The sequence below is a fragment of the Vespula vulgaris genome, chromosome 1 (genome assembly GCF_905475345.1).
Source record: "Vespula vulgaris chromosome 1, iyVesVulg1.1, whole genome shotgun sequence".
NCBI lineage: Eukaryota > Metazoa > Arthropoda > Insecta > Hymenoptera > Vespidae > Vespula > Vespula vulgaris.
Genome location: NC_066586.1, coordinates 16,495,207 through 16,518,234, shown reverse-complemented (window position 1 = coordinate 16,518,234; position 23,028 = coordinate 16,495,207). Strand labels below are relative to the sequence as shown.

The window sequence follows — 23,028 nt, the reverse complement described above, 5'->3', positions numbered from 1 at the left end:
TTAGTAAGGAAATAGGAATAAAAAATTAGAATATAGGGGAATAGAAAAAATAGTCGTCAGAAACACATGATATTATCGAATTTATATTACATTTATTTATGTCTTTTCTCGTAATTGTTCTTATAATCATCTTTCCTTCCTTTCTCTCCCTCTCTTTCACACTTTTTCTCCCTCATTTTCTCTCGATAATTCGAATGGTAAAGGGCACGAGGCGAATTCTGTTTACATTACACAAGCGATGTCAACTCTTAAAATACAAGATCAACTACGCTTACCCTTGCACAAGTCGAATGGCCCTTTTTCTAAATTACAGATTTTACGATTCGGCTTGCGCAAGGGGCTTCATTATTCTATTGTCCTCAACAATATTTTGTAACTGAAAACGTCTCGTGCCAGCGCAGGCGTGATACCAGCATTATATAAACTGTTATGTTCCATTTTTGTTTTGTTCGTGAGTTTTGATAAGATTACTATAGTTTAACAAATAATTTATAAGAATCCAATAAGCGATGGCGAGCATTGTTATTGATAACAATTGCTTATTAATGTTTAAAAATCTGTAAAATATTTTCTAAAGAAATGACCCAATTCATTACAATAAGTCATTTTGTAATGAAATATATTGACATTTTAAAAAGAATTATTATCAAATTTCAACGATATTTTCTTATAAAGAAGTTTGAGAACCGTTTCATACGGATTAAAGACGTATTTTTTTTGACGCTGATGTGTGTTTGTGAAAAATTATAGTGTTTTTTTATTCATCTTTATATATTTTGGACATTAATAATATAATATATATAAATGAATTTTCTCTAACGACTTACTAACAAAATTACTAAATTTGTCCAAAACAATATGATGTCAACTAAAAAAAACACTTACATCAGCGTGCAATAATAAAAGATAGTGCCAGTAGAGTATCATTAATACGGCAGCTTGTTGAATAAGATAAACATTTTGTTTACTAAATCTATAGCGATTGAATAATCGTGTGAATGATACGTTCCACTGCATTATAAAATGTCTTATATAATGCAATATGATTAATGTTACTTAGACTGCTTTAAAAAGTTTTTAAATTCTTTTTGTGTTTAAATAAATAAACCCAGTTCAATTTAAGATTCCGATATCTATGACAGGTGTATCTATTTTGCAATGGTTCCTTCTTTTGAACAATCCGTTGCTTCTATCTCCTTTCTTACTCTCGAACAATGGAACTTCTGCAAAAGCAAATACAGCTTTTTCCTTGGTGAAAATGCCTAATTAGGCCTTTATTGCATCGCACTACCCTTTTGTGGTTGCTGTTGCTGTTCTCGTTGTTGTTGTACCTGAGCCGATGCTGCGGTATCTTTAATGTGTTTCTCAACCTAAGAGAAATTAGATATTTATTTAGTTTTATATTTAAAATGTATTTATAATATTATACTAATTTGTTAATTTTTATGATTTTACTCACTACTTTTTTAACGTGTTTATATGCTCCGGAATCTTCGTTTCCATGTACATTATCAACTTTATATGGCGGTCTAATGGTGACATTATCAAATACAACAATGTTAGCCCCATTCCACGTTATATCTTGTATAGTCTTTGAAATAGCAATAAAAAGTTTTTGTCCTTCTGGAGATACTCCGGCCTGCAGAGCCATTACCAGTCTCTTTTTCTCTTCAATCTGATTGCGTACTCGTCTATTTAGCATTTGTAAATTAAGGCTTTGCGGTGGTTCGCTCGTCGTTGGGCTAACTTCTCTTTTAACTTGAACATCGGATACCAAAGATAAATTTACTATGTGTACATCATTCAAGGAAGGTCTACCGTTCGAAGCTGGGCATTCTACAAAGATCCTGGTTAAGGAAATATTACTTATATAAAGTAATTTAAAACATATTTATCACTATGAGAAAATATCTGCTTTTCTCTTACACAACAATATCACCATGACAAAGCACAGAGAGAGAAATACAAATATTGGAGTAAAAATTATCTTTGAAATAAAACAGTAAATTAGAAAATACAAAGAATAGAAATTTTTAACAAATATCGAATGACAGCGACAAAAGTTTAATTGAATTTCGACGAAATGATCGGAAGTAATCTGAGATTAATAAAATGAAATGAAGAATCAGCATGGTTGGTTGTTCGGATGACGAAACTAACCTGACTCTTTTTGATAATGTCTCGAGATATTCGACAAATGATGACAAGTTTAAAAAATGATCTTAACAATGATTATTTTGTAATAGAGCAATAGCGATGACTTGAAAATTACTATCATAAGTCGATCTTAAGTTATTTACACTCTGTCTGGTAGTGTTGAAGGTACAGCGAGACGGTTCTCGGTTGACATGTGATTTGTTAATATGATATAGAAATTTTTTACTAAAAGGATACTCAAGATCAGCATTTTTGTTTGCGGGTCAAATGCCAGCACCTCTCCTTCGATCTCCTTGTTGTAACAAGTTTTACAGGCCACCGTACTTCCAATGCTGAAACAATCGCTGACGCCGGCCATTTTTCACTATAGAACAGACCCGCGAGCACGATGTCGCCATCTGTTGCGATTCTATCAGCTTTTAAAAATTCCCGCCGTTTCATATGACTTTAGCGACGCTATATTTGTGTTAATATAGTAATAGTAAATAGCCTTAAAAAATACGATAAATAAAAAATAATATTCACGAATAAAATTATTACGATATATAAATTCCAAAGTTTGTCATATATTTATAAAAATTAAAAACGATTAATAGGTGTATGAATTTGATATCGGTGGTATATGAACGTTTATCTTTTTGTCCTTTCTTCGAAACTTTGTCTGTGATTTTCCGATTTTTAAGTTTTATTGTTGATGTCGGAAGACAACAATAAAGATAACTATGCGTTCGTCGATCCAGATAACGTACAATAATTGGTGAGTATGGATTTAGTATAATTAAGTTTTTATCTTTATTAGTAAATCCAATACAACTTGTGAACAGCTCGAATTCTCTCGATTTACGTAGAAAATATTGTTTCATATAGTATATTGCGTTCGATCATTGTATATAGTTGATTATCCCTAACAACGAAACTTGTGAAATATTTTTATTGAAATATGGTACGTTTTATTGAAATAAGATCGTGCATATCCTTTTTTTTCGTGCATATCCTCTACGTTTTTATCAACGAGAGAATAAAATAATCTCTGTCGGTAATGACGATTTTGTTGCTTGTAGATTAATATCGAACAAGATGGCGTACTTTCGTCGTTTTTCCAAAGCATTCGTATAATATTCATTCAGCGATATTTAGTTTAACGAAAGATTTAATTTGAAATAGAGATTCAAGTCTTTCGCGCAAATATATCTATGTACATGGATTTCTCTCTCCACAGGATTATGCCTATGAAAATATTTACGATAAAGCTCGAGATAGAAAGATCACAGACTTTCAAAGACTATAGTTAAATTAAGTTTCCGTATGTTGTTAAAGTGAGTCGTAATAAAATAGCTTCCTCTTGTTTACGATAGTTGTAAACAAGACTACCTAAACATCAATTTGATTCGTCTATGTCATGTTTAATGTCGAGGCAAATATATACGGTATAAATGCGTTATATTCTAAAGGGTTGAAAGGCGTGGTCTTTTATAATTAATATGAACGAACATACGCATTTACAATAGGGTTTCATCCATTTTCGAGGTACTGCTTAAGTTACCCCCTTAATTGACGTTAAAATCGCCACATAATTCTCGTTTACTCACCTTGCTATTACTTGGACGTTTACTTTGGTCGTTCTACACCGATGAGGTTACCGTTTATATTCTTGTAAGTAAGTAACTTATCGAGTAAACAAGTTCAAACTATTAACGAGCTTTTTTATTCGATTACTTCGAAGAATCTTGTTTGCAACATTCGTTCGAACAAAATACGTACTTCATTATTTTTAACGTCATTCAATTTGATCACATACAATCCTTTCATTTCAATTTCTTAAGAATTATTTCTTTCTTTCTTTCTTTTCTTTCTTCTTTTTTACTTTACATTTGATTACTTTAAGAGGAGAGTTATTTACCAATTGTTTAAAACTTGTCTAGCTCGATCTAACTTACAAAGTGACACGTATACATGTATATATGTATGAAACTTTGTAAGTATGTTTGTCTTTTACGTTGTAGCAGCTTTAAAGGGTTGTGTGGATAAACTTGTAAGGATAACAAACGTTCCGAGCAACCTATTTTAATGACGCGAGAGAAGAAGCTTCGTAGTAAACGTATAGTAGTACGATATGACTCATCGTAAGAGTGTCATATTAGCATGATAAAAGATTGACAAATTATTTGGTTGACCAATGAATAATATCGGAGTTTTTAATTAAACAGGGCTGCCTAACAGTCCTTAAGGGATTTTAAAAATCAATTACTTTTTTCGAGATTCTTCGAGGCTAATTGTTGTTTTTCGATTATAGAGAATTTCCTATTCTTTCGTAATTTTGCATTCTGGATAAAAAAAGGATTATATACATTATTATTATAATTATAATTATTATAAAATCGTCTAGAAACTTTTGGCCCAGATAAGAATTTTTGATCCATCTTGTATTAAACATTTCGACATTACTTTTCTTTTGGACACATAAAAAAAATCTGAAGATATTATTATTTGGATAAATTTCAAAATATGAAAATAAACAGTCGTATGTTAAAATGACAAAAAATATAAATATAAATATAAATCAATGAAATAAATGATCCGAGTAAGGTATTATTATGTAGTAGAAAAGATCTCGGTGATTTTCGGCTCTCTCCGGACGTAGTCGAGCGTACTCGACTTGGCGGCTTCTTCTTCGGTCGCATGGCTCGATTCAGTTTCAGTTTATAGATACGGCTTCGTCGAGACGCTTCGCGGTGGTCCACAGAGAGGACTGAATGATTCTCTCGAATTAGGATTGTACAAAAAAAAAAAAAAGAAAAGGACAAAAAGTGAATAAAACTTCGTGTTAAAAAGAATACGTCGATTGTGACAGTGAACTTTTTCATTTGCTTTTTTTCTCTTTTAAATAAGGCAATTATTATTTATTTTTTACTCGTCGATGGAAATTATTAAGTCGATTAAATTTTTCGGTAAACAATGGAATAGAATAACACATATACATACATACATATATATATATATATATATATATATATTGTTTTATTCTATTCTATTATACAATTATATAATATATATATTTAGAGAACTCATAGAAATGTATTTAAATAAATTTCTAAAATGTGATTCACGTTAAATATTAAAATATAAGAGTTCATTAGGAGAGTTTTACGCATCGAGAATCGTCGGATGAACAATACAAAATTGATTCTAAATTGAAATTAAAGATTATATGAGAATTATTATTTTTCTGTTTAGTTTCTTTCAGCTCTTAGACCAATATCAAATTAATTTTTAATTGCTTATCGATCAACTCTTGACATTAGTTACACTTCCGAATAGATCGTGAAAAATTACTGTTTTCAAATATGATTTTCGGTTTATAAAAGTTTGAAAAATCTTGAATAGAAAACAAAAGTGTAATGCAAATTTGGTGAATTTTTCAGTACGGAAAAAGGGTCGAAGTGAAATACGGTGTTTTGTTAAACTTTCTATCTTCTTACAAGGGGAGAAAAAATATTAGATTATTAAATTGTATACATATATAATATTTTTAAGATTTGTTTATGCGTATATGTGCACACATTAAAGAGAATTTCGTTAGAAAAGGATTAAGAGAGATACACACATCGAAAGTATTTAAAAGATTTTATACGTACAAATCTTCACATTTTGACTAGTTTTTATATATCGTCGATATACATCAGGTTGTGTAAATATAAACGAATTATTTTATCTCGAGGAAGTAACGTCTTTTTTTTGATGGATCGCTAAAAGAAATATCTACTACATCTTGATACTTTAGATATAAAAAAAATTTAGTTAGAGTTTCCTTTGCAACTGACACTTGTTCGTTTCTTTGTAACTATACTCTTATTCGTTATCGATTACCTCAGATCAGAGACTCCAAAAGCGCGTAGGTTGTGTTAAATATTGAAATATGAGAAAAGCTTACACGTTCATTAAGAGAGTTTCACTCATCGTGAATCGTAGGTTGAACAATTCTAAGTTGATTCAATTAAAAATCACATGACAATTATTTTTTTTTCTGTCCAGTATCTCTCAGCTCATAAATCTAATTACTTTTGTATTGTCTATCTATTAACTCTCGATAGTAATTAAACCTTCAACTGGATCACGTAAAGTTACCGTTCTCGAAAGTAGGTCTACGTTCATTAAAGTTTAGCAAGTTCTATCTTACAATTTGATCATTCGTTAGAAAAAGAAATAATAAAATTCGAGCAAACGACTATCGAACGAATTACTTTCTTATATCGATCTCTTTAAAAATCAATTTTCGATAAAATTTTCACGAGTTTTCTTAAGAAAAAAAAAGAAAGAAAAAGAAATAAATAAAAATAAGAAAAATAAATCATAAATTTTCTTAAGCTAAAGAAAACAGTGAAATAACAAAGGATTTGTCGAAATGTACATCGTGCTTTTCCATTCGTAAAGAGAGAGAGAGAGAGAGAGAATTTTCCTCTCCATCGCACAACACATTAAAAAAGAGAACTAGAGGATGAATGAGATTCGTTTTATTTATAATTGCGTGTGTTTTTCTGTAGCGAGATACTGAAAAGAAATCTCGAGTCTCGTTATAAAGTTTTTACGAAACGTTGTTCAAAATATGGACATGAATTTGTGGATACGATGAAAAGAGATCTGGGCGGTAGGAAGTAAAAATACGTATATGTTGAGCTTTACAATAGGAGTAAACGTTAGATGATAAGACAGGAAGTAAAAGAAAAAAGAAAAAAGAAAAAAAAGAAAAGAAAAAAGATTTCATTGAATAACAACGCGTAGGTATTATCTAAAGTAAAGGGTGAAATAAAAATGAAATATACATGTTCGAATTAAATAACGATAGTCTTTTCACATGTTTTGTATAGGAAAAAAAAATTGAAGAAAAAAATGTTCAGATCGATAAAGAGAACATTTTCTCGTTTTCTCGATTGCTTCTTGAAAATTAAGAACGATTATTATGTTCGTTCGAAAAACCCGTGAGTATTCTGATAGTTAAAAATTTCGGTGTCGTGATGAATCAAGATAAAGATGTTTTATCTCTCTTTCTCTTTTTCTCGCGAAAAGAAAATCGGAAGATTTTCCGATCTATTAAACGTTCTGCATAGAGAATTATACTTTCGATCGAATTTAGATGGATGTATAGTATGTATGTAAAGGCAGCTCAACAGAGTTTAGTTTAGTTTATCGGTGCGATTCGCTAGTCCGATTCGTCGAACAAAGGACGAGAGATACGACGCGATGCTTGAAATTAATCGCGCGAACGCAGCTTTCGCGCCATTGTATTGATCGGAAATATGTATCGTTTCTACAGCTATTGCTCTAAAGCCTAGACTACCTTCGAGACGTGACTAGTCGATTAAGACTCTCGATTACTTTGTTACGTTCAACTGGATCCGTTACGTGCAGACGATGAGTTCCATTTGATGCGTTTAATCATATATACATTAATACGTTCATCGTATATATGTACAGACATACGTACGTACGTACATACATACATATATATATATATATATATATATATATATATATGTACATATACATATACATATATATATTTTTATATATATAAAATATATGTTTTATATAGGTATATATATATATATATATATATATATATATATATATATAAAGTATATACATTAGGAATACAGAGAGAGACATATATATATATATATATATATATTATAGCAACTAGCTTGCTTGCTTGCTTGTTCGCGGTTTAACCATGACAGCGATAACATTTATAGAACTTGGATAGAATCATACATTGAAGTGTATATACGAATTAATTACTGTCTCTCTACCTCACAGAGATATATTTAGAATCGTTCTGTCTACCTTCCGATAGAGATAAAATTAACGATCATCCACGAATATCTCATTTCTTTTTTTTTTTGCATTTCTCCATCGTAATAACGTTTGCTTAAACGATTTTCCTTTCTTCATAAAGTTCATTTCATGCTCAACAAAATATTAAAAGTATCTATATGTATTACCATATTGGATTATCGATAGATCAATATATGAAGGGGTAGAGGATAAGGGGATCATTTTATAAAAAAAATGAATTATTTTATTTTTTTGTAATATTCTTTATATGAAAACTTTTTCTTATTCGAGATTGAGATCGTACACACACACAATAAATATATATACATATACACACATATACATACATTTTTATAATAACTTTATATAAAGATCTATTCTCCATTCGATCTCGATCGTTTCCGGTTAGCGATGGATACAGTCGTTCACACGTATAGTGATTACAGAAATCGGTTGATGCTATGTCTGGATATCCCATAAATAGGATCGTATATAGACTTACCTCAGGGACGTGCTACCTGTTTGCGGTTATAAATCACGGGTTTGTATGTACATACATCGATTCCATAGATCCAAGCATATCGATGATGAAATTGGAGTAAAAGATGAAAGATCGTCGTATGTGTACATTCATACTTATTCGAAGAAAGAAGATCTCGTTTGCTTTTTATTTTTCTTTCTTTGCTTTCGTTCGATTCTGTTCGAGGGGAAAAGAAAACAAAGAAGAATAACGTAAGAAAATTTTTATATAGGTTTTATTATTTATACATAGATAAACTTAACCCTCTGTATATAAAAAATTTTTTTGTTACGTCTAGCAACAAATCATATAATATAAAAAACTTATATAATTTATATTCATATAACAATAGCAAGTAAAACTTATATTTACTTAGCAAATATTAATCTTGAAATACGAAGTAATAGAGAAGTTTAATTTTGTGTCGAACAAATGAAAAATTACATTATTATATAACGAAATAAAAAATTACGTTCAAAAGTAATATTAGTATGTGACTTGAAGATTACATAAAGTTATAGAGATTTAATTGAATTTATACGAAAAAAAAGAAGAAGAAAAGAGAAAGGAAAAAAAGGAAAATGTATGAAAATTATGAAGAAGTTCACGAATGTGTGCGTCGATCTAAATCCGTGTGAACGTTTCCATCACCGATAGTAGAGTTTTCGTTATGAACGTTCTGACAGTGCATATGTTTACAAAGGTGCATGGTCATCTGTGAGTATCCTATAAATACAAAGTTATAGCTGGCACGTGTTACTTGTTTAGGAGTATAAATCACGATGGCGCATTATCCATAGCTCGCGTGTCACGATTATCGAACAGGAAGTTGTGAAAAATCGATGGAATTTTAGTTGTAAATTTTTGTTCTATCTTTTTCTTTTTTCTTCTTTTTTTTTCCGAATCGGACGAATTTTTAAATCGACATAGCGTCGCTCGTTCGCGAAAAGCAATGGTCCGTAGGTGAAATGAAAATATCGTCGTTAGCGAGATAGCAAGCTTCTATTCGGAGTGTGCCAATGTTAAAAGGTGTACTTTTCAATGGGTTGCCTCCTTCATGTACTTTCTACGTCATTTGTTTATTTTCTGCGTTGCTTCCAACATACGACTAGATTGAAAGAGATGAATGTAGTTCGTCATACTTACGTAGTATGCACCTACGTATGTGGGATGTGTGTGTATATTTGTGTGTGTGTGTATATATATATATATATATATATATATATATATATATATATATATATATTCTAAGGATAGTTATATTTTATAATAACTACACTTCTGATACTTCGTAAAACATTCATTTTTTCCTTTTTAAACAAATATTATATAACGTGAAATTTATAGTAATAACATAAGAATACTTGTTTTAAAATATACATGCTTCGGTTATAGAATTGATTAAAGTATGCACTTATAATATATAACTATACGATACTAAATATAAATTATATTATTAACAAACGTTAATCTTTGTATATAAATTAATAAATTAATTTATTTAATAATTCAAATATATAGATATAAAAGTAAAAGATATCAAATTTAGATGGATTAACGGCAATAAGCTATATTATTGTCGGTTTACACTGCAATATACATTTACATCTAGCAAAGCCGCAATCACAATCATTCAATCCATCGGCTATAAATATCTTCACTCGAAAGATCTCTCGTTCCTCACATTCTCCGTATCGTGATTAAGATATTTATGTTTTCAGAAGATTTTGCATACAAATATTTGTACGATAAGGTTTACCGCATTGTCGAAGAGATTCGTAAACCCCAGGCTCGTAAAAGAAACTCCCAACGAACGTGCGGTGCTATGAATTCATTTCCGTTTCGAATTACGCCATCGTGAAAGTAAGAAAGAGAAAGAGAGAGATAGTTACGGGCTGGATGCCAATTGATCGAGATTCTAGCAGAAATTTCGATGATAGAGATTATCGTCAGTCAAAATAGCAATTTCTTTTTGTTGCTCGAGAGAAATTGATTACATTTTTTTCTCTCTCATCTATTTCTTCTCCATTCTTTTCTCTCTTTTTTCTTTTTTCTTTCTTTCTTTCTCTCTTCTTTTTTTTTTTTTTAATCACGATGTCCAAGTACTCGTCTAATGTTCTTTTTCTTTCTTTTATTTATACTTTGAAAGATCCGTGCGAACATCTTTCTTACAAATTTTTTTCGATCAATGAGAAATAACGTTTTATTTAAAAGATCATATAAATAAGACGGAACGATCATAAAATAATTATATAAATAAATGAAATATGATATATATATAAAAGTCATATAAAAATCTGCTTTTTCTTTCTTTTTTGTTTTTTTTTTGTTTTAAAGTTTATTCTGCAGATCGGTAAGAAAGAAAGGAAATTCAAAGAAAATTGTTGAAATTAAGATTTAACGTTAAAGCCATTATGACCCGATCGGATATTACAAAGTTCATCTAATAAGGTCTTTTTATACTCTGTTGTAATCCCCAATTACGAGCTTTATCAGATGTTTTCTCATTCGAACTTTTTTCTCGATATTCTTAACATCTAATGACTTTTATTTTTTTTTCTTACCCTTTTATTATTTTTACTTTGGATTTGAACGTAACACAGGATCCTTTTCTCTATAGTTAATAAAGTAATTTAACGATATGATATCTATTATCGATCGTTCGAGATAAATAATTTGTAATATACACTTTTGATATTTCAAATACATTGTTACTGGCTAAAAAAATAAATCACTTTGTCGATTATCGGAAAAGACATTTTACACTCGAAGTAGATAATTTTAGATTGAACTAAAGTCTCTATTAGAACTTTTACGTTGGTCCCTTGACTTTGAAGAAGAACGATTCTCAAGCTCGTCGCTCGTCTTCACTCAGTTACTTTTTCGCTCTTCACTTTCCTTTTTCTCTTATTTTTCTTTCTCCTACTTTTACTTTTTCCTTTTGCACTTTTAAACATGAGGTAGAAAATATAAGGTTAAAAGAGTATAAAAAGTACTGAAACAATTTCAACTGAAATCGGAACTTTATCTACGAAGTGATTCCGTACAAGGAATAATGTATTATAACGAACAATTGGTGACTCTATTATTTATGTTTTCCTTTCTTCCTTTTTTCTTTTTAAAAATATTTCCAACAGTTTTGTATTATTACTTGAAGTCATTTTTATGCTGGATAAAGAATACTTTGGTATTATATTTCCCATTGATCGATTTCTTTAATATTAATGTCACATTTTAATTCATTGATAGGTGTTATTACTATACGTTCACAAATTTGCTCTATCTTTCTTTCTCGTACATATGTATGTACTTACCTGCGTATAATATATATATATATATATATATATATATATATATATATATATATATAGTTGATTCCTTTAATATTGATATCACGTGTTAATTAATCCTTAGACGTTAGTAGTACTACGATGCAATCACAAATTTACTCTCTCTTTTCTCTCTTTCTTTCTCATACATAGTACGTATTTACGTATGTACATACATATATATATATGGGTACGTGTATGTATTTGTGTACGTAGTTGCTTCCTTTGATATTGATGTCACATTGTAATTAATCGTTAGACGTCAATGGTACTACGATGCAATCAGAAATTTACTCTCTCTCTCTCTCTTTCCTTCTAATACGTATGTATTTACATAAGTAGACAATGTACATATATACGTATGTATATATGCATGTAGTTGATTTCTTTAATATTGATGTCACATAATAATTAATTGTTAGACGTTAGTAGTACTACGATGTAATCACAAATTTACTCTCTCTCTCTCTCTTTTTCTCATGCGTACATATTTACATATGTAAGCAATATATACTTATACTTATGCAGATATATATATGTATGTATATATATGTATATGCACATAGTTGATTCCTTTGATATTGATGTCACTTAGTAATTAATCGTTAAACCTCAGTGGTAGTATGATATAATCAGAAATCTACTCGCTCTTTCTTTTTCATATCTACGTTGTAGGTAATGTATATATATATATATATATATATATATATATATATATATATAATACAAATATGCATATATGTACATACATATGTACATCTACGTATGAAACAGATTCCGATATCGCATTGATTCCTGCGTAGGTATCGTTACGGAAACGCAAAGCATTTCTGTAGAAGCAAATCCATCTGAGGTATACGAGCCAGAGCATTCAAGGGATTAAAGCACAGCTTTCAAACCTCATACGTAATGCTCTCGAGATGGATTTGTCTAGTATATTTCGAGTAAATGACCCGTTAAAATGGTTCTTTTATGTAAATACGTCGATTGCAATTTCATTTTGTTTATTTCGAGAAAGTCATGCATCGATTATCAATGACATATGTTTTATTGATAAATTTATATGTCTCTCTTTCTCTCTCCCTCTTTCTCTTTATTATTCACTATAAAATCGTATGCATCGTTGAATTTCTAGCGAAGTATGATGTTTGTTGAAAATGTGGAAAGTAATTATTCATATATGTTTGAATTTTTACGATGTAAATATAAGAGACAGAAAGAGAGAGAGAGAGAGAGAGAGAGAGAGAGAGAGGGAGAGAGAGTAAAATCGTTTTCATTTGAACACAATAGCATTCTCGAGAAACCTAATCTCACTTTGATATCAAATGAAATAACATTATCGAGTACTTTGTAAAGTGAAATTTCTCGCTTGGTTTTGCTAGAATTCGGTTTGTTCTATTATGTTGTAGAATCCTGTTACAGAGCAATGTTTCATGTTGGAGTAACAATAGTCTGTGTTAAAGAATAACTTAGAGAGTTTGCGAATTGATTTACACTATCGAATCGAACAGAAGCATGAATGAATATATTCATTCGAATGAACAAATCATTACGTAATGTGAGAAACGTGACGCCAAAGCTGTGTCGAATTGAAGCCGAAATCTCTTATTGAAGTTGTGAACTCTCTCTTGCTTGTATTAAGTGCGACCTCGTTCCAATTACCGTCATTATTACGGATTTTGTGTATCTATTTCATTTTCGTTTTTTCTTCTTTCTTTTTAATTTGCTTCTTTTTTTTTGTTTTTTTTGTTCTCTTTTTTTTTATTCGTACTTCGAGAATGTCGTGACCAGAACGTAGTTACCCCCGATGCGAGTCGCGTCGTCATTACTTTTTTTTTCTTTTCTTTTCTTTCTTCTTTTAACTTTTTATAATGTTATGTAATTTTTGAGTCATATACTTGGGTACATACATACGTACCTCTGTATATTTGAAGTTTCATTTCAGTTTCGTTATTAGAACATTAATTTTTTATACATATTCGATGTACCAAGTACATATATTATGCTTAATATAATATTAGTTATTTTAAGTTGTAATATAATTTATAACTCGTGATTATGATATAAATTTTGCGTTAATATAAATAGAACTTGTAATATCATTTTTATATCTAATTTAACTTGTAATATAAGTTTTAATTAATAATTCGAAGTAAGTGTAAATTATATAAGTTTCACGGTGTATAAATTTTTTGCGCGGAAAAATAAGATTATAGAAAATTAATCCGTAATACAAATTCTTTTTAATAGAAATTTTTCTTAATCCAATAACCGAAAATGCATCGATGCGAGTCGTGGACCGGGGATTAAAGTATTATTTTTTAAATACATCGAAGAATTTTCTGTAAAATACATATATCGAATGAATATTAAACGAGACGATGTCGAAAAAGACGAGAAAAATTTTCTGTTCGGTGATTTTGATCTTTGAGTTTAAATAATCGGGAATGTTATACAAGAAAATAGAAAACTATTTGGCTGGTCGATCTAATTTACTTCTGAAGTGTCGCGGATAGTGAAAATCGATCGCAATGACGTTCAATGTGACAAATGAAACATTGATCAAGTTCCCCGATTATGATATGAACGAGTCCTTCTACAAATTCAGATGGAAGGAACTGGCTCCTGTTCTCGTTGTCTATTCCTCGACCTTTTTTCTTGGATTAATAGGTGAGTGTTAATTAAAATCTAATTATTAGCAAATCCTACTGGAAATTTCAATTAAAATATTCATTACTCGGAGATTAAGACTAAATAAAAAAGTAATTTTGTATCTCCTATATTAGAGGAAAAAGAAAAACAAAAGATAAAGAAAATAAATTATGTGAGGAAGAAAAAATTTTAATATAGCATAAATCAACCATACAAATTTTGCAAATGGAAGGTACACTTTCTTGAACTAATTAATGACAAATTATATACGTCAAGTATTTTCTTATTCTATTATAATTAGTAAGAAAATCAGTAGTTCATTAATAAAAACGTAGATAAGAAAAATTTGGCTTATTCGTCTCCATTTCGTAAATATTTAAATACGTTCGAAACGAATAGATATATCATAGTTATTAGACAATTTTGATTAATCAGCTTTGAATAGAGTTTCGATAAGTATCATTAATTAAGATTAGTCGTACAATTAATTAAATACCATTATCGAAGTTCATTTTTTAATGATAAAATCGGATCATAAATAATTGATATATATTATCCTGATGAAGTATGTTATTATGAAACTTTCATAGTAAATGAGATGTTGACAATGAACTTCGATATTTTATACACGTTGTTTTGATGACGTTTGTACGCTATATCGTTATTTCCATTGAACTTTCTACGAATATAGCATTAATAGTAGTAGTAGTGTTAGTATTTCGAATGGGAGGTATTAAAGCTGCCATTTCACACGAATTCCCATTCGTCGAGATAAATTCCTCTCGTAAATATCAATGCTACAGGGCCTCGTATAATAATATTTAACTCTCATAATCGGTAATAAAGTTATTTTGATTTTCTTTTTTCTAGGAAATGTAGTCATCATTGCCTCGACGCTTTGTCCAAGATTAAGACCATTACCTGCAACCCCTACAAATGTTTTTCTTGGTGGTTTAGCTACTGCTGATCTTCTTTTGATCATCTTCTGTATACCTGTGAAGGTAACGAAAAATAATAAAAAATATGTTCGTTTTAAATCATTTCTTTGTAGAAAAGAAAAAAAATTGAGATTACTTTTATTTTACTTTCGTAATGTTTCATATAGAAAGAGAGTGAAAGAGAAAGAGAGTGAGAGAGAGAGAGAGAGAGAGAGAGAGAGAGAGAGAGAGAGAGAGAGGGGAGAGAAAGAGAGAGAGAGAGAGAGAGAGAGAGAGAGAGAGAGAGAGCGAGATTATTGATAATTAGTATATTATTAGCAAAATTTGCATTTTCAAACGATTTTCGTTCATCATCTAATTTCCCAGGCAAGTACCATTTACCTAGCAGCAGAATTCCCGTGAATGTTTGACACTCGACAGCATGAGTACGTTATTAAATTTGACAGGATGCACTGGTGCGATCCGATGCCAGAGGACGTTGTTATGAGTTTTAATTATACTAAAGGATCACCTCGCGTGTGTCGGTATTTTCGTGAAAATATTAAATCTCTAAATTTTATATCTAAAGAGGAATAAACAAAGAGAAATGTTTTTGAATTTTCCTCTATTTAAAAATATACAAATTCCTTTTAGATGATCCATCGTATTTTGAACGATTAATGAAATAATTCTTTTTTTTTTTTATTATTGTTCAGTCAGTCATGAATGAAAATAATATCGAATTCTGCATGCGTTTGTATTTATTGAAAATAAGAAAAAGAAATTTTTCTTTGATTTTCTTCGACGTGAAAATATAAAAATTCGTTTTAATAAGTGATCTGTCGAATTTCGAAAAATCGCTTAAACGAATTTCTTAAATTTAATTATTAAGTATTGTTGTAGAGTCACGAATGAAAATATAACTGAGCTCCGTCATTACGTAATCGAAGAATCGATTTTACGTAATGCCTACGAATTATCTCGTTTTTGTCGATGTTATATCTCTAGGCAACGGTAACTTTTTTCTTTTGCTCTTTTATTTTTATATGTACTTGCTTTAGGGTTGCGACTTTTTTCATTTCAAGTTTCTTTATGCTCACGTCTGAGCTCCGATGAAATAGCAATTCTGTATCTCTTGATAGGATATAGCTCTTCTTCGTTGAACAAGTTTAATGAAGTTGAATGAAGTTATTCGAAGAAAGTGTTAACTCTAGGATATGTACAGCAAACTTATCTTTTTTTTGCACACCCACACACACACAGATATATATATATCATAGGAAGACTATTTTTGTTTTAAATATATATGTATATATGTATCGTTAAAGTGAACATCATATCTTGAAAAAAAGAAGTTGCGAATTTTTCAAATTGACTTTAAATATAGGACAAGTATATACAGGGTGTATCAAAGAAACCAAAAGTTTTTAGAATATAAATATTTGTAAGAGAATAATATTTGATAATAAATTTTTGTTACAAAATATACCATTTGAAATCAAAATATTACAAATTTATTTTTTGGGTTATTATTTTGTAGGTGAGCTTCATCCGAAGCGTAATGACATTCCTGCGATCTCTTAATGATTATCTGACCTGTGTCAGGATGTGATTTTTTTTATGTAGGTCACCTTAAATGCCAGATGCATTGCAGTTATGTTACTTGTTACGACCAAAGAACCGAAAGCCAAATTCCGAGAGAAAATCGCCAACATTCTTGTTGAAATGTTAAACCATATAAAATATCATTAAGAGATTGTAGGAAATGTTTACGCAAAGATGAAGCTGACCTGTAAGATATCTTCAAGAAATAAATTTGGATTATGTTAATTTTCAATGTAATAATTTGTACTATTAAATTACACGAATAAATTTAAGTATTATCACATATAATTTTCTTCAATATATATATAATTCCAACGTTATCAGTTTCTCCGAGACATACTGTATAAGTATGTATTTCCATTTACCTTAGATCGTAGATCACAGCGTACGTGACTTTTCTCAAAAAGATTTTTTTCGCTTAGTTTCTCTCATTCTTACCAAGATTCTCTTTTAACGAAGAAAACACCATACGTTCTTTATTTTATCGCCATTCTCGTCAACCGTGGAACGATCTTCTTCCATTTCTTCTTCTTCTTTTTCTTCATTAAGTTATGTACAACAGTAAACTTTTAAAATAATGTGAAATATTTGTGAAAGAAGGTTGAAAGAATGATTCTTTGTTTAAGGAGATATGAATAAGAATAAAAAGAAAGAAAAATAAAAAGGAAAGAAAAAGAGCACACGAGAGAATATTGTTTGAAATAATTTCGAAGGTAATTTTTAGTTTTCGATCGATAATAAATATGTTAATTTGCGTAGGTATTTATATAGTAATAAAATTTTACTAAGTTATCGTAAAAGTTTACTAAGTATCTCATTATTCCGAGGTTTAAGGATTAAGGTCTAAATCGTTCCGATGGAACGGAGGATATGAAATAAGTCATTTCGACGCTTCTATATTTTTTTTTCTCGAGTAAGTGCCTAGAGGGTGGCAAGAACGTAGACAAGACAGTGAATTACGTTTCCGTAAAAGGGGTGTCTTTTGATTTATGTAAAGTAAGCGAAGGAACTTATACATCAACCTATCTCTTTCTTTCTCTCTCTCTCTCTCTCTTTCTTCTATTCTCTGTCTCTCTCTTTCTCCGTCTCTCTCTACCACCCACTCTATTCCGCCCCATCACCATTTCATATCGCATTAGCTTTCGACAATTCCGCTATAAATCCTTTGCCGACCCAACTTGAATTTTCTTATTCCATATCCTTCACGAACGAAATTATCAAAGCCTTTATTCGCACGATTTTAGAACGAATAGAAAGAAGGTTAAGGAGCGCGTCACTGAATATTCGATATCATTGATCGATCCTGAATATATTTTGATTAACCTATCGATCATTTGTGAATGAAAACTTTAACTTCTTTTTAAAAGATGAGATCAGAGATAAGTTTCCAATGGAAAATATCGATTAATTTTTTTTTTCGTGTAACTCTTGACAGTGTGACAACCAATTCTATCATATATTTTTAACTGGAAATATTTTTTTTTCGTCGATGGAAACCACTTGTAAATATTCCTTTTTTTTGTTATTTGTTTCTTTTTTCTTTTTTCTTTTCGTTTAATATCGCCCATCAATTACAATGGAACATTGTCGATAGAATGTATAAAAATTTCATCGTGTCGAATGAATATTTCGTATAAATATTATTACGAAGAGATATTAAATAGAGAAAACCATGAAAAGATGGAATCAAAAGATGAAGAAAACGGGATCTCTCTTGTGACGACCATTAATTCATCCCTCGAAGGCATCGTACGTTACGTTGCGGTGGTGACGGAATTTCAATTATTCGCCTCTCGCTTCGTATATCTCTTCTTGTATCTCTCGTTGACGGAGTTATAAACCGTGTAACGCGATCCCTCTCTCTCTCTCTCTCTCTCTCTTTCTCTCTCTCTCTCTCTCTTTCTCTTTGCCGAGAAAAAAGATTTCCTATATTTTAAATTAGATCACGTCAGAAATATACATTGTTGTATATTCGTTATCTCTCTCTTTCTCTCTTTTTCTCTCTCTCTCGTAATAGATACATACATACATACATACATACATACATACATACATACATACATACATACATACATACATACATACATACATACATACATACATACATACATACATACATACATACATACATCATACACATGTATATATATGTGTATACATATATATGTATCTATTATTATTATTATTTGTTTTGTTATTTATTTATTAAATATATTCGTTCTCTTTTTTGTTTCTTTTTTTTTAAAGAGAAAAAATTCGAAAAAAGTCGTAATATAAAAGATTAGAATTTGAGCACCACTGTTCACGTAAGCGATTCTCCGCGTTATGTTCTATTGAATGATTGGCCGTACACTTTGTTAGTCGACGAATCATCGAGAAACTCGTACGATGCGAAATGTGTCGTTTCGTGTTGGACGATAAGTAATTCCGTTAGAGGTAAAAGAGTAATGCTCGTTACCGTAATTTCCTTCAATTGCGATCATATTTATCGATTCAATTAATTTTCATCCATGTTTCTAACGATATTTGCTTTTACGTTTCTTTTTCTATCTCTCTCTCTATTTTTTCTCTGTCACTATATCTGTTACTATATCTGTCTCTGACTCTATCTCCGTTTAAATTTCCGCCTTCTTTTTTTTTTTCATCGATTTTGTTGGAAGCCTCATCCAACATATTTGAAACTTCAATTTATCTTTTTTTCATCAGTGTTCTTTGCCTTCTTAGAACTGCATTTTGTAGAGCTTCCGTTAAACGAAATCCTCACTTTCTCATTTCGTATAAACAAAATTTATTATTTTTTAATTAGACTTTGTAGAAAGTGGATCTGCACCATTTTCATAACAAATGATTTTGCAATTTCATTTAAAGAGGAAACTTACATTAACCAAGATATATAAGAATGTTTTTAAATCTTTCTTGTAAATTGCTCATAAGTAAAAAGTTCACATTAAATAACAAACAAATTAAGTTTTAACTTGTTTTTTTCTTTTTTCGTTTTATTTTTCGTTCAAATAATAGAGTTACATCATTTTCATAACAAACGGTTCTATTCGCAATTCATGATTTACATTCACGATTCACAAATCACGAATCAAGAACTATAGAACACAAATCATAGAATACAGAACACGATCACGCAATAGAAGCAAGAGCAAGGATTGTGGGAAATGCATTTTATATAGATTTTCCAAAACTTTTCGTCATAAAATAGTATTAATAATACTGTCATAAAACATCATCATAGAGTTCATGAATGTCACGTGAAATAATGTAATAGTATGTGTTTCATCAACAAGTTTCTACTTTAAGTTGCTCTTGTGGGTACGTGTCATGTATGTGTGTGAGAGAGAGAGAGAGAGAGAGAGAGAGAGAGAGAGAGAGAGAGAGAGAGAGAGAGAGAGAGAGAGAGAGAGAGAGAGAGAGAGAGTAGATCTATAGATCTCGTATACAACATTTGAATCAAATGTCACGTACATACGTGGATATATATATATATATATACATAGGTCCGATCAAAAGTAAAGCGACAGTACATGGCACGCGCTACATGGTACATTCGACGTCTAATTGGATAATCTCGTTAAGATTAATCAATGATCTTCGCGATAGCTTGCATTCCCATGGTTTGACTATCTTCCATTTCACTCACACGCACACATTCTCAATTGATTTTCCAACTAATCGTGACATTCCGAATTGCATTGTCAACCAATTACCAATTTCGTACGTATATAGTATTTGCGGTTTAATTGTGTATAAACTTTCTCGTTCGCTTCGATAGATACATTTGGTACGTCGAGATATCGAAATTGTTTCTCGTTTTCTGTTTGTTTTTCCTAATTGAAACCGAATTACGTTCGCTTTGTACTGTGTATTAAGGTAACATAGATCTGTGTATTAAGGTAATATAGTTTCTTCTACCTGTTGCATCTCCCTTTCGATAGATAGACGAATTGGATTAATCTTCGAGAACGTATTTGTCGATATATATTGTTTATTTTCAATATTATTTATCAACTTTATCTTGAGAGGTTCAAAAGATTTTTTCTTTTTTCTCCTCTTCTTTTCAAGTAAAAGAAAATACATTCGTTTAATTTTTATTGAATATAATTTTTTTTTTCTTTTTAATTAACGTTAACAACTTCAAATTTTGATAGAAGCTTTCCTGATAGATCAGACATTGTTCTTATTTAAAATAATTTATACATTATTCGATAGATCTCTAATAATTCATAGCGAAGTGGATTGAAAGAGAATTTGTAGAATTCCTAGAAAAATCGATTTCAATATAATAGTGTAGTTCTCAATACAATAGTTCATTGGAATCACTTATTACTAAGTGGCCGACCATATGCATAGTTTTACCACTTCGTGCTATCCAGAAGATATTGTAATAAAGTATTTCATTATCGTAAATTTTTTATGTGTCTATCATATAGACATATAAAGAATAAGAGATAAAGATATAGATAGATAGAGAGAAAAAGAGAAAGAGAGAGAGAGAGAGAGAGTAATTCAGCTTGAATCAAAAGTAATTAGTTATCGTTGTTACACTTAGTTTCATATATGCAATGAAAAATAAATTTCTTTTATTAATTTCAAAATATTTTAAGTGTAATATTTATAATGCGATGTACTTGGAAATAGAAGTTTTCAGTTAGAATTTTTGCATGAGTTTCATAAATACGATATACACTTTTTTGCATCATAAATTTTTTACGCAAAATCTTATAATTAATAAAAGAAATTTATTTTTCATTCAAGATATCAAGTTCATACATATTAATTAACTCGCATAACTAAACGAAGAATATTTTCTTTCCCTTCTTCGATTAAACGATATTACAAAATCTTTCTAATAAATTTCTTTTTCGACACTCCACCGAGACTTTATTTTTTAATTAATATTTTTAGTCGAAAATGGATGCGAAAAAGTCATCTCAAAATTCGAATAAAACGCGACAGCCCTTTTGAATCTTTTCGAATGCGAGAAGTTTACGTGGTAACATTTTTGAAAGGTAATCTTTTTTTTTTCCTTGTAGATATTCTTTTTATCCTTCTTGTTGTATCACGCTGATATGAAAGGGGAGTTTTTCATTGTACTTTCTTCGTCAGAAAGAAATTCCTCCTTCTATGGGATAACTCGTGGTGCGATGGCTTACTTTTCTTTAAAAAAAATTCAATGCATTGTATACTTAATCGATGTTCAATGCAGAAAAATATATTTGTAGATATAGATAAATCTGAAATTAGAATATAGATAAAATTAAATAATAGTCATAGATCTTTTTAAAAAGAAAACAAAAAAAAAAACAGAAAAGGAAAAAGAATTGCTTTCATTATGCACAAGATTATCTTATCCGAATAAATTAAGTGAGACGGTAATTCAGACAGTGTCACGAGTAAAGTATAAAAAAAAATTTGAGGATGACAAGAAGAGAAATTAATCTCTAAATATTATATCGATGCATTGCATTCAGAAAAAGTTATAATTTTTTATTAAAATGTTAGTAAATTATAATTTATACAATAAGAAGAATTACATCATTAAAAAAAAAAATCGAGAGAGAAATAAAAAGAATTATAGATTGCTCGTTAATACGCGAATACATTTTTTTCAACGTCGATTTGGGAAATAGCTTTGGCTACGTGACAAATATTCGAGAATTGAGTGTCTTATTTTATTTTTTTTTTATTTACTGACTATAGAAATAGAATATTGTATATATAAAAAGGTTAAATAAACATCAATAAGTTGCATAATTTACGTCATTGTAGAAATTTGCTAATGTATTAAACGATATTATCGATTAATGAATATGTATTATAACGTGTTCGATGTATTTATTAGAATTAAATGAAAATAAAAATTAATTGCGAATCTACATTGCACAAAAGATTAATTTTTCATTTTTTATATGTATAATATAAATTTATTCATATATATATACACGTTTTTTAATTGCAAATGGCCTATATAAATGTATAAAAAATGTTAAAATATTTTAGATATAAA

General features: G+C 29.8%; 2 protein-coding genes across 14 annotated transcripts in view; one reads left to right on the top strand and one right to left on the bottom strand.

The window, feature by feature from the left end:
• Nucleotides 1-72: 72 nt before the first annotated feature.
• On the bottom strand, nt 73-2,558 carry LOC127069978 (protein LSM12-like). Its single transcript, XM_051007748.1, has 3 exons — nt 2,395-2,558; nt 1,460-1,836; nt 73-1,370 (listed from the first exon to the last, which is right to left on the bottom strand). Exons 1-3 carry the CDS (start codon nt 2,513-2,515, stop codon nt 1,275-1,277), a joined length of 594 nt encoding a protein of 197 aa, XP_050863705.1. The 5' UTR covers nt 2,516-2,558; the 3' UTR covers nt 73-1,274.
• Nucleotides 2,559-4,854: 2,296 nt separating this feature from the next.
• LOC127071672 (QRFP-like peptide receptor) overlaps nt 4,855-23,028 on the top strand; it is a 48,171-nt gene continuing 29,997 nt past the window's right edge. For 10 of the 13 annotated variants that reach the window (XR_007785196.1, XM_051011300.1, XM_051011251.1 and 7 more), the window contains exons 1-3: nt 4,855-5,105; nt 14,089-14,508; nt 15,361-15,491. Coding sequence is in view for 12 of the 13 variants with exons in the window: in XM_051011300.1 (XP_050867257.1) it covers nt 14,370-14,508; nt 15,361-15,491 (270 nt within the window). In the remaining variant the exon portion in view is untranslated. Of the gene's footprint in view, nt 5,106-8,559; nt 8,722-14,088; nt 14,509-15,360; nt 15,492-23,028 lie in introns of all 13 variants that reach the window. The other 3 variants (XM_051011222.1, XM_051011239.1, XM_051011230.1) reach the window with 3 other exon arrangements.